This window comes from Magnolia sinica, chromosome 13 (genome assembly GCF_029962835.1).
Source record: "Magnolia sinica isolate HGM2019 chromosome 13, MsV1, whole genome shotgun sequence".
NCBI lineage: Eukaryota > Viridiplantae > Streptophyta > Magnoliopsida > Magnoliales > Magnoliaceae > Magnolia > Magnolia sinica.
In genome coordinates, this window is record NC_080585.1 from 11,333,805 (window position 1) to 11,347,717 (window position 13,913).

The 13,913-nt window shown below is 41.0% G+C and overlaps 1 protein-coding gene across 1 annotated transcript; it reads right to left on the minus strand.

Moving 5' to 3' along the window:
• Positions 1-1,957: 1,957 nt before the first annotated feature.
• LOC131222796 (NDR1/HIN1-like protein 13) lies at positions 1,958-3,176 on the minus strand. The gene has a single exon (XM_058217995.1). It carries the CDS (start codon positions 2,975-2,977, stop codon positions 2,231-2,233), a length of 747 nt encoding a protein of 248 aa, XP_058073978.1. The 5' UTR covers positions 2,978-3,176; the 3' UTR covers positions 1,958-2,230.
• Between the last annotated feature and the right edge of the window lie 10,737 nt (positions 3,177-13,913).

A 13,913-nucleotide genomic window follows, 5' to 3' on the forward strand; every position in this document is an offset into this window, starting at 1 on the left:
ACAACATCTGGAAACATGTGCTGGAAAGTTATATAGATCCTACACCCAAGTGGCCTACATCAAAAGTAACAGTGACCCTTAGAAGTTTTTAAGGGTAAGTGTTTGATTCACTTTTTTCCTATGATGTGGTCCATTGGAGCTTTCAATATGCCTCATTTTTTTGCTCATGCCCTAAATTTAACTGACATACTGGATGAATACTGTAGATAAGCAACATGCATCATGGTGAGATCCACAATTATTTGCAGCATTTTCCACTTTTGCATCTAAAGAAAGTAATTGATCAAATCAAATATAGAGCAAAGTGCAGTAAACCAGTAAGAAAATAATCATTACACATTTACACTACATTTACTATCGAGTTGGAAATTCAAACAAGCTTAGAAAATGATCCTAAAAATGAGGCATGTATAAAACTCAAGTGGACCATACCATATAAAACAGTAACACTTGCCGTTGAAAGCTTACTGGGGGCAGACTACAACGTTTATTTACCATGTTCATAAAGTCGCATAATCCCATTTTGATTCAAAGCTTCTGTGACCCTTGAGAAGTTTTCAATGCTACCCATTCAATCCCCATGATCTCCATAGGTCGTCGTTCAGTTGAGTTTTGGATATGCCTCATAATTTTTAGCCGGTGTATTAAAAATGAGCTGAAAAAATTTGTACTTCTAGGATTAAAACAGATACATCCCACAGCAGGAATAAGGAATCTAAAGTGAATTTTTATTTTTTATTTTTATCAAACCTGTTCATAAAACACACAAATACCAATTTCATACAAAACTTAAATGGCCTTAAGATTCTTCTTCAGCGGTGCACTATCAATTTTTTATCTGAAAACTCTATAATTATCAGCTAAAATTGATAGATGGAATGGAGAAAATACGTAAATCATGTGGGCCGCAAAGAGTTTACTCCGTACGCAATCCGTTTCCGACTCAGACTGTCGGTTGTTTGACCGACGGTGTAGCCAACCTTATCAGTGGAAAAGCCTGCTTTTGTAATAAAGACTGGCCTTTTTTAATGGAACCACTGCCCTACCCATATACAAGTGGCACGTTAACAGGAAAGACAGTGAAGTACCGCAATTTGCGGTACTCGGCCTCCACGTGATCAGTTCTCTTTACTAAATACCATCAACTCCGTCGTATAAACGAGTCATGTGGTCATACCTAAATCACCTGGCCCATTCTACATGGATCATAACCCAAAATCGCACTGTTTGTCTCTTAACCATCTGATCATGCGCATCGATTTGGAGCACTTAAACCACATATTAAGGCTGCCAACTGTTATTCTCGGCAAGTTGGATAATGGAACGCTTTTCTCTCAACCAACCATTTCATAACGCTCACAAAACATTAGTTCGTGTAGTTTTAACGGTTTGGATCGTACATCCACCTCAGCAAATGGTGTCAAACACACACGTTCGTGTCTCACCCTAAATATTCCACGACCACCACATGCCTCTTAACTTCCAAGTCTCTTCTCACATTATCGTGCATCAAATCAATGGCGGCTAGACTATTGTGATAGTTCACCACCATTTTGTCGTCAACAGACTCATCATTCCAGACCATCCAGATTGTACATCATAATTATGAAAGAATCACGACCATCCAATTGATGGCCGTCAAACGGATGATGTTAGGTAGAACAGTAAGCGGCCCTAATCAGATGGGAAGACAGTTATCATTTTCTTGCCGTAACTTTTGCGTTATCATAATCCAAAACTAGGTCAGCTGCGCATTGCCCGCACAATCATGCCACGTCTACAGATATAAAGGATCAACGCCATTTCTAAAATGGTTCTAAATTATGACAGAAATCTATCCATAAAAAAATGTACAGCTGTGAAATTCTAATCAGATCTGATAATTCATCAACAGTCAACACCGACACTACACGCATCAAAACAAAACCAAAAACGAAAAAAAAATTAAAAAAAAACAGAATTTCAATTTTCCTCCTTTATTCGTTCATGAAAATATTACAAAAAAAAAAAAAAAATCCACTCCCAAACTGAAAGAAGAACATAGAAAAACGCTTACAACAGCACCAACAGCAAAAGCATATAATAAAAGAGTATATCTGTAACTATATAATTCTACTCTACTTACCAAATCTTCTCATTTCTATGATTTACAACAAAATAAAAATAAAAAAAAATTAAAAGAAAAAAAAGCCAAAATCATATCACACAACTCTCGCAACTTATCTTATTTTCAGAGTTGCCATTTCCAGATCTTGATCCTGATCTTCACCTTGCATTTCGCACCCGACGTCGTGGCGGCAGCAGTCGATTTCCCCTTCGGGACGACGGCGTCTATCCCGTCGCAATTCACTCTAACCCGAACCCTCTTCGTCTTCAATCCACCCATCTTAACCCTAACCTTCGTCTCCAACTGGATCTGCAGCGGCAATCCTTCCTTTCTCTTAAGGCCGGACGAGATTGATGCCGCAGACGATGAGTCGAGAACCCGTGGGCTGCCGGTCGACACGGCAGCCTTAATAAGGGTCGTGCTCTTTGTGGTGTGGATGAAGGGATTGAATGAGCCGTCGCCGATCTCGACACCGTCGGAGAAGACGGAGATGGAGGAGGGGTCGTAGTAGAAGACGAGCTTCTTATTGGGGTTTCGAGCGGAGATGGTGAGATTGAGGTTGGAACTAAGGCGGGAGGAGGTGAGATTGAATGAGGAGAAGCGGACGGAGGAAACGGAAAAGGAGGGGCGGCGGGGGCGGTAGAGGATGTAGAGGACGGCAGAGGCGGCGGCGGCGAGGAGGATGAGGGTGAAGATGATGAAGGTAAGCCAGAGGCAGCAGGAGCAGCACCGGGAGCGGCGGCGAGATGGGGGTTTGGTGGCGGGGCGGTAGGCAGGAGGGCGGAAGATCTGGGATTTGGGGGCGGTGGCGGCGGCAGAGTTGCTGAGGGGTTGAGGAGGTTTTGCAGAGGGGTAGACCCTGTCTGCCATTTTTTGGGGTGGGTTTCTCAGTTTTTGGGGTGGGTTTTCTAGGGTTAGGCTTAGGGTTTGGAAGGAAGAGAAGGTATAGAAGAAGGAGAGGAGAATTGAAGAGAAGGAGAAGAAAAGAGACCCCGCAACCAACAGGGATGAGGAACCTTCACCTAATTTGGAATCTCCCTCCTTATTTGTAAGAGTCCTCTGTTTTTATAAAGCAGGGAGACTTTTGGATGGGAATCCTCTACTTGAAGTCTGTCGGCCCACCATGCTGTGTATGTAAGATCCACTCCGTCTATCAGGTCCAATCCTCTACCCTTGACAATAAGGATAACAGGAGGTCGAAGTATAAGCTAGATCCACAGCTCGGATGGGCCACAGCACGTGAAACAATGCCAATGTGATGCTAACCATTGGTTTGTGTGGGCAGCCACCATGGTGTGTTTCTTGCATCAAATCCGTGATAATCGGGTGTGGCTGCCCAAGACAGAGCTCTGTGAGCAATTTTGCATTGTTCCTGTTGGTGTGGCCCATTGGAGTTTTTAACGGGCTTATCTTCTCCATCATAGTAATCACCAGATGGACGGAGTCGATGTCACGTAGACCTCGGGTGTTTAACGTGCGGCTTAAAATAGGTGTTGTTGACGATTGCGTTATGGAGACTTTGGTACTCTGAAAGACTGCGATGGATGAATGATAATGCAGGCACTTAGATATTGCACAGGTGGTGTAAAAATGAAATTATGGTTTTGTTTTGTAAAAGTTGAGGCAATGCTTAAGTGATCTAAACCAATGATTAGGTGGGGCCCACTAAATGATCCATGTTATAAAAAAACCCCCCATGGAAGATTCCAATAATGCAGTTGGTGGCCGGCAATGAAAATACAGCTATGGTCCAAATTCAACCAATGAAAAGAAGAGAAATGTTGATATCTGGTATCTTCGAACTGGGTTGGCTTAGATGCGCATCCACTATCCGGTCCATCAAATCAACGGTTCGGATAGCTGAAGCATGGTCGAACTTGTATATGAAGACAAAACGGCCCAACGTTCTTCATGTGTCCTGCTTAATAGATCACCGGTGTAGGTTACAGAACCATGGGCCCACTTGTCAAAATGGAAAACAGCGTTGTATACTACAAATCCTCGCTGTCTCTCTCTCTCTCTCTCTCTCTCTCTCTGAGGAAGTTGGTGAGTGGTTGCCGTCTGATAAATACTTTCATACTCAGGCAGAATGTACGGATGATATGCAGGCAGTTAGAAATTTGAAAATTTGCGTACAGGTAATTTAAAATAAACAAACTGTCGTCGTATACAAGGGAGCAGATCAGGTGCGCCCCGGCGTCACCCAAGACAGTGAGTCCCTCGCCGTGGGCCCACCTTGATGTATATATTTTATATCCACACTGTCCCTACGTTTTTTCAGATCATTTTAGTACATTATCCAGAAAATGTCGCAGATTAAAATCTCAAGTTTACCATATGATAGGAAACAGTGGTGATTGAACATACCACCGTTAAAAACTTACTGGGGCCAATCGCAATGTTTTGTAATGTTTATTTTCCATCCAACGTGTTAATAACGTCACGAAAACGTGAATGAAGGTGGAAAAAAAAAATAAATAAATATCGTTTTGATGTAGAACTTTTATATCCCTTTGAAAAGTTTATAATAGTAAAAAATCGCTATTTACTATGGTACGGTCCACCTGTAATTTAGATCTACTTCATTTTCGAGATCATCGCTTAAAAAGATCTTTCAAAATGGATGGACAGCATGAATATATATATATATCAAGTGGGCCCTACCATAAGGGCCGCACCGTTGTGGGTGAGGCTGGGGTCGCACCTAGTCTGCTCCCGGTATAGTACAAACCCCGTCGCTCTCGCTCTCAGTCCGAGGGAGTCGGTGATCTGATAAATGCTTTCATACTCAGGAAGAGTACCGTAGATGATACACAGGCAGTTAGAAACCATTGAGAAATTGCTTGCGTGGTCTATAAGTAATTTTAAAATAATTATTAGATTGTTGGACATTTATTGAACGGTCCCAAAAAAATAAAAAATCTCATGATCTTATTCCAAAAGTAAGTGTCCGAATCAGAGTTTAGGATTCTCCACACAATCTGATTTTCACATTGAAATTTAGCAACAGTGGGTTCTACCACTTAGATGGATTAGTTTGGGTTAATATAATCCACATATACAATTTTTTAGCGCACGCTGATGTAGGGTCATACGAAGCCAGAGTATTTATCATATAACTCGTCGAGCTGTTTTTCTTTCCATGGCCTCACCACCTGAAATGTAGTATTTATTACGCTGCAACTTTCGAATTGAATTGCCACCTACGGTATGAAAGATTGACAAGGAACTTTCAACTTTCAAGTGCTGCACTTGAATAAGGAAAACTTATAGTGCTCTAGCGGAGCTGGATCAATGATACGCAGGCACTGGGATATTATACGTACCAAGGAATTCCATCTGAAGCGTCAAACTATAGGTCATCGTCCAGAAGTATCAAAGACCAACGATTTCACCACACCCAGATCCATAGCTCAACTGGCAGGACGAGTGGAGATACCTCGTTTCAATACTCGAGGTCTTGGTATGATCCCCGGCGGGGGTGGCTAACATGGAGTGTGTACTAACAAGCTAACCCAGAGCTAATCTCAAAAAGAAGACAAAGAAGAAGAAGATGAAGCCTATTGGCTCAAGTTTGAGGGCAAATCTCATAGTAGATGCACTACACCTAAGGTAACTATTCAAAATTAATTTACGAAGCGTATTTGTGGTTGGCAAGGATCTTCGAGTAGAAAACTAAAATGACCATTTTATAGGTTTTTGGTTGTCAAATTAAAATAAATAGATTAAATCAACTAAGGGATAGATTAAATTACAATTTTGAATAGCACCCACATCTTATTTCAAAAGGACATTTCACTTATGGAAGGGAGAGGGGGGTCATATGTCGCATAGGAACATTTTCATCATTAAAAAAATGAAAAATTAGTTTCAAAATTAGAATTCTTTATTATTATCGGGAGGGCTCCTACCACAACCAAGCATCTTAGCAGCTTAGCTAGACGAACAACCTACAAACCTATGACATGATGTAAGGGACGGAAGGACCAGATTATGGTAGATCTATACATGCGGCAGGATTACGCATTACCCAAGCCCAAGCCCAAGCCCGCCCATCTAATGGGCCCTGTCATGGACGACCTTTTGTTAAATAAAAATAAAAATCATACCTATTAGAAAACCTGAACAATATATTCTTCAATTTCCAGTACTTAATGTTAGACCGTTAAACATTTGTATTTCTACTGTACATTTGAAGGACACTGATAAGAGGACCAGAATCATCCAATATAATTATGTTTTAATCCATTTCAATCCACGTTAAGAACAACCAGATGGACGGACTCGATCAACATCTAATATTGACACGTGTGGGGTATAAAGATGGGTCCACCATATTCCAGTTCATCACGCTGTACAGTACCATCTTCCGAGGCTATGAAGGTGATCTCTGACGTTGTCGGCCATAGCGCGTCACTACAAGTTTCTAGCATGCGTAAGAATCCTTCGATAGTCCCATTTGCATGTATGCGACTTTCTTCTAGCCACTACAAATCTGAGGGCCCACCGTGATGTATGGATTTTATCCATAGCGTTCGTCGATTTTGCCACATCATTTTAGCATACAATCCCAAAATGATGCAGATCCAGGGCTAAAGTGGACCACACAATTGAGATTAAACGCCTACCATCCAAAACTCCTTGAAGCACATAGGTTTTAGATAAAGCTTATATTTGTATTTTCTCTTCATATAAGCCCACTGCCTACGTGACCTTATATTTATATTTTCTCTTCATATGAGCCTACGTGACCTCCTGAACAGTTGAATGGCAAATAAACATCATAGTGGACCGTAGTAAAGTTTCAACGGCGGGCGATCATTGTTGTTTCCTATAACGTGGTTCACTTGATCTTTGAATTTGCCTTTTTTTTTTCTTCTTCTTTATATATATATACAGAAACGCTCGCCTGCGAACCAGTTCGTACGTACTACATACGAACTTTTTTGAGAACCCATCATACATGATGTGGATCCAAAATCTGAACCGTTCACGTGAAGCAGCACCTCGTGAAACCCCCCAGGATGAAGTTTTACTTTGATCTAAAACTTTGATGGGCCATGAAAAATGAAAACAGTTTCGTCCCTTGATTTGCATTTCTCTTTGCTATGGCCCACCAGAATTTTAGATAAGAGTGAAAATTTGTAGGGGGGGTTTTCATGGGATTCCGAATCACATGGACCGTTCAGATTAGACACCCATGACGCGTGTGTAAAGGTGCGCACGTACGTAGGTGCGCAAGGGAGCATGACTCTATATATATATATATATATATATATCTTCAAATAGATGAACAATGTTAATAAAACCCATACATGATGTTGGACCCATCGGAGCCTCATCCCGTGAGGATCTCATGGACCATACCAGAGGAAATAGTTGGATTTATACACCTAGGGTTGAAAACTTATAATAGAAGGTCACGAAAGTTTTGGATCAAGCGGGTGTGTTAGTTTTCCCTTCATTAATGTCTGTTTGACGTTATCAACAGGTTAGATGGAAAATCAACATCACTGTATGAAATAAGCTGGAAAACGGATGGAAAACATCAGGGTGAGGCTCAAAGAGTTAACGTGGTGAGTTACTACACCATCGGCGTCCCTTCTGAGAAACCTCGTATCTTGTAGGATCTAATACAACCGGTCTCGATGAATCCGGTTATACATAGGGATTTTGTGAAGACCGAAACCAACGCCTCTGCTCACGGACGCATGGAAGCTAGCGTGCCTTCCTGTCATTGGGGCGCGCGTCCGGGGAAGCGGCTTACTGGGTGAGTCCGTAACCGAGGATCCATCTCGATGGATGTGTTGTATATCCACGCGGTCCATCCGTTTTGCCAGCTCATTTTTAGGGCATGGACAAAAAATAAACAAGATACAAATCTCAAGTGGCCCAAACCAAAGTAAACAGCCGTCGTTAAACAACCACTATTATTAAAAACTTTTTAGACAACTACGATTATTAAAAACTTTTTAGGGTCCATTGTAATGTTCTGCCATCCAACCTGTTAGATTCAGTCACACACACTTGGATGAAGGGAAAATACAAATAGTAGCTTGAAACAAATCTTCATATTAGAATTGTTCATTTGGCCTCACACACCTAATGGTTGAGCTGTGTGGGGCACACTATGATGTTTGAAGGACATCTAACTTGTCCATTAGGTGCTAACTAACCTCTTTTGTCCCAAAATCTAGTTTGATCCATAACTCAGGTCGACCACACAATTGTGTCATTACTTATGAGTCAGTGGCAGACTCACAAGAGTTTCAACACAAAGGTCATGGGTTCAAGTACCCATTGTGGTGTGTGTGGGTGTAAGTGTGTGAAAAAAAAAAAGGTCAGTCACACCTAAGGGAGCAATCAGGGCTCTACACCGAGCCGAGTTGAGTCGAGGTGGGTCAAGCTTGGCTTGGCTTGTCCGTGCTCTCCTCGACCTTGAGCTCGAGCTCGGTCTCGAGCTTACCATTAAAGCTTGGTTTGTTTGCCAAACCTTTTAAGTCGAGCTCAAGGCGAGCTAGTGGATCGAGTTGAGGCGAGCTTACCTCGAGTCAAGTCGAGTTTGCTCCCAACCAGACCTAACCTATTACCCAACCCGCACCTAACTCAACCCAGCAACCCGACCCAACTGACCTAATCCCCAAATCAAATATTTTATATATATATTTGTGTGTGTGTGTGTTGAGATTTGGTCTGCGGAATCACATAGTTATGGATCTAAAATAGTAATCCAAGAGCACCAAACAAACACAAAAGAACACAAAGATTTAACGTGGAAAACCCTTACAGAAAAAAACCACGGCACAAAACGACAAAAAATTCACTATGAAAGCACAGATTACAAAGATGGAGGACTTACCCGACTTGAGCAATCCTCAAACCTCACATTCTTTCCACCCCTTGAAACCCTTAAACCCTTTTAGAAACTTTAACACCTTTTTAGAAATACTTAGAATCTCTTAGAATATCTTCTAATCCCGTATGCATCCTTATTTATAAGTTTATAAAGAAACCTAAATAAAATCGGAAACAAAATTTGTAGAATCTACGTTTCTGTAAACGAATCTGCGTAAACCTTCGATGACATAGAACTAGCTTCATTGTCATCAAAAAATGACAAAATATGTCCAGCGAGCAGGAGTGAAAGTCCGAAATAAATTCGATGGCACACTAACAAATTTAAGACATCTGTTAGTAACAATCTCCACCATGTCTTCAATCTTCAAACGTGTAGTTTCTTGTCATCTTCTCTTATCTCTGTCTTGCATCATAGCTTCATCAATGTTTTTTGTGCATACTCTTTCCTTCTTTTATGCCATCGCCAAGCCCAGAGAAGTTGCACAAAACTTGAACTTCTTCGTAGAAACGAGCTTGGTGAGCACGTCTACCGGATTCACCCTGGTGTGAATCTTCTCCAGAGTTACGCTTCCTTCTTCAAGAACCTGTCGGATTAAGTGGTGATGAACATCAATGTGTTTAGTACGTGAGTGATAAACAAAATTTTTAACTAAATTGATAGTGCTCTCACTATCACAGTTAACCGACACGGCCTCCTGTTGAAATTCCAACTGATTTATTATGCCTCCGAGCCAAACACCTTATTTAAACTCTTCTGTCACTACTATATATTCTGCTTTGGTCGTGCAAAGAGCTACCACGGGCTGAAGCTTCGACATTCAATTGATTGCTCCACCCGTTAGTACAAACGAGTAACTTAAAGTCGACTTTTTAGAATCCAAACTGTCTGCGTAGTCCAAATCCATATACCTCACCAACTTTTCACTTGTCTTCTCAAAAGTTAAAACGTAGTCTTTCGTACCTCGAATGTATCGAAGTAGTCATTTCATCGCTTTCCAATGTTACTTGCCGGGGTTTGACATGTATCTGCTCACAACATCGATTGTTTGTGAAATATCTAATCTCGTACAGACCATCACATACATTAAACTACCAACCATATTCGAATAAGGCACATGAGACATAACCTGCTTTTCCTCATTTGATTTAGGACATTATTCTGATGAAAGCTTGAAGTGAGCCGCGTGGGGAACGCTTACTGGCTTTGTTTGTGTAACACCCCGAGTTTTTAGGAGCTGTGCAGGAACTCGGCTCTCGAATTTCCAGGTGCCACGGGTGCCCTAATGAGCTTCAGATTTTAATTACATTTGGATGATATCATAAACAATAGAGAGTTTAGCAAGGCATGAAGCATAAGTAAGTCATAAAGCAGTATCAAGTGCCACTAATTATAAAAGTATCAAACCCACAAATTCAAAATCATTTAAACAAGGAACTAGATTCCACCCATACATGACCCAAAGTGATTAGAGCCCTGACCCATACCTCGTGGTAGTCCGAACTCTTATTATAAGGATCCGTCGAAAGTCTAAAAGCAGGGAAGCTCCTCTTCCCTATCCATGCTCACCTCGCTCGGCTCGTCGAGCACCGCCTCACCTGTATCTAGTAAAGGGTCTGGTTGGTGTTTTAAAACACCGTCCTAGAGTGGGATTGAGTAGCTAACTTAATGGTTACTATTAACCTTAAGTTACAACAAGCATCAATTATATGATAAATTTAATGAAAGACATATATTCACAGATCTATAACTAGTCTTGTTAATGTATATGCATGTATTATGATATGATGCATAACCTCGCAACAACACTCCCTCGAGCGACTTCATCTCATGGTCGCGCATGACCAACACTCCCTTATTGCGACCTCAACTGTCGAGTCATCTAACAGATTGAGGAAACCGGTACACCCCACGTATCATTGCCCTCAACTGGTTGCCAGGCCAAGACCCCTCAACGTGCGAGGCCAAGACCTCACGATCCTTGATCCCATCGGGTTCCCCATCCCCAATTTCAAGCACATGGGGAGTGCTGAGAAGAGAGATCGCTCGCGGTCACTACGGGAAGGCTCGTCACCCCAACGTAGGCCGATAGCTCAAACACAGTATCTCATTCCACCATACCCGGCTCTCGAGTCAGTTGATCAGTTTCAAATGGTTATCAATAGGCTTCAATGGTTGAAGGGTGTTCTAGGTTCCATACAGGCGTGAGCAGACATGGTTAACAAACATGGTTGGTCAGTAAGTGAACTAGACTGTGCGAGTTAAGGCGAGTACGTGACGGACGACATCGAGTACAAGCGACCTATGTAATCTAACTACTGTCGCCCATTCACATCCGCCCAAACCCGCTGGTTTAGCCGCAGGATGGTCCTACCAACGGGACCACCTCTTCCCACCTTAGCTCCTTAACCAACCTAGGGGTTTGATGACATTCAATAATATTCCAACAATTCAGGATTTATCTTCTAAACAATTAAAGTCATGCTCTCATACGTTAAACATAAAATTCAGATTTTTCTACAATGCATCTACTAACAAAAATACGAAATTAATGTGCATGTGTGTTGTGATGAGTTACTGAAAAGATCAAGGGTTATACATCATTCATAGCACAAACATACAACAAAGATTAATGTTAGCACAAACATACAACAAGGATTTACGCAAGCACCAACATACAACAAGGATTTATGCAAGCACTAAAATATAACAAGGATTTTATGTAATCATACATGCCACAAGGAATGTTATACTAAAATCATATATGGGATGAACATGCCACACGAAAATTAAACCTAATCATGTTGAAGAACAAATAAATAATATTTAATCATTTCATGAAATTTAGGGGGATTTATCATGTAGGGTCTTGGCTAGGTTCTCTCTATAAGTTACTCATGCACATCATCCTAACACTCATAATCATTAAAGTCATAGTAAAATTAGTGCTAGGCCACCCAAGGATAATAGTCCGCACCTTGTGACGAATCGCTTGATCCGCGACGCTCGTAGGGTTATAGTGTTAGGAAATTATTGTTGAAATGCCTAAATAAGCATACAAGCTTGTAAGAATTGGAAGGAATTTAACCCAAGACCTAAATATACAAACATAACTCCATACTTACCTTTAATCGTTGCTGAATCAACACCAATGAAGGACGATGTTGCTATAGAGGAGATGAGAGGGTGAAGGTGCACAAACCCTCATGCTTCCAAGCTCTCCCTATCTCTTTCTCCTCTTTTCTCCTCTTTCTCTCTTTCTCCATTTCTTTCTTCTAGGGCAAATTCGTATGGGAAGAGGGGGTACCCAAATGAGGCCCATTTATAATACCAAATTTGGTGTAAATGGCCCCAAGGGTTAAGTTTTTACTATACTAGCCCTATGAGAGGATTTTTTTAGCCTCTAAGGCTCACTACGGGGTGTACATATTGATATAAACCGTAAGATAGTTAACCCTAATGATGATCTACGTATGGACATGTTCGACTCATCATTTGGATGCGCCGATCGACAGATATGATTAGAAGTCTTTTCAACGGTCACCGATGATCCATCGGGGTCGCGACTATACATATATGAGTAGGAAAATATCTTTACTCCACGTGTGAAGTTTGGTCATAAATTGACAGTCCGAAATCCTCAACTTTGTATAAGAGTGGACGACCCAATTCACTTAAGTTTCTGCTTCTTCCTTTAGGGTATTTGTACTTCTCATGCACTCGTCTTTGGCTCAAGTTGAGCAGTTCTGGACAGTACCCAGGTCTGAATCCTGCGATGGATGTCAAGCCCAGTAAGATGGACATTATTCTATAGTTTTGGAACTAGTGACCTACTAACGAGCGGTCTAGACCTTGTTTAGAAAATCAGGACATTTCTAGAATAAATTAGGTATTGAGATTTCTTGTGGGTAATGATTTGGGTTTGGATTAACTATGTTCATAGTGTGACTTATTTATAAGTAGTGAAAGTGGAGATTTGGTCATGTTTACTTTAAACTGTCGGTTTTAGGCTAAAAGAGTAATGGGGTTGATTTGGTCTATTAGTTAAGATCCGGACCTTATCTGACTCGGATTCGGTTAGATCTTTAATTTAGTTATGATTGTCTTCATTAGTTAGCGATGGGTCGGTTAGATTTGGGTCTTATGTGAGTAAATCATGGGGCTAAACTTGATGTTCAAGTGATCGGGCGGATTCGTTGGCTTCCTACGATTGATTAATCGGACTTGTGTGGTTCTTTACTAGTACCACTTGTGTATAAACTAACATTGAGTGTTAATGGTTAGTAAGTGATATTATAAGTTAATTACAAAAAAAAATTTAGAAATTTTTGAAAATCTAAAACAGTAAAAATCCAGGACATTACAGTCTGGTCCATCCCATACTTGATTAGCACCTTGTCAAGGTATTCTACCTGTGATAACCAAAGCCTACTTTTCTTATTGTCTTTATGAATATCTATGCTGAGAACCCTCTTTGCAGCCCCCAAATCTTTCATCTCGAATGTCCTTGATAATTGAGTCTTCCATACGTCGATTTTAGACATATTATGACTGACGATTAACATATCATCAACATAGAATACTAGGATGATGAATTTTTCATCACTTAGTGATCGTATTCACTCTGAGTAAATTTCTGACTCAAAATAAAATAATCAATTTTTTTATACCACTGCTTATGCGACTTTCAGGCGGTATAACGACCTCATTAACCTGCAAACTTTTTTCTCTGCCTCTTTAATTTCGTAGCCCTTTAGTTGCTTCATGTAAGTATGCTCTTCCAACTCCCCATGTAGGAATGCAATCTTGGCATCCATTTGTTCCAGCTCGAGATCGCATTGGGCAACCAGCGCCAACACGAATCTGATAGACACTTTCTTAATCACTGGCGCGAAAATCTCTGTGAAGTCAATTCCTTTTCTCTGAGTATAACCCTTCGTTACCAATCTA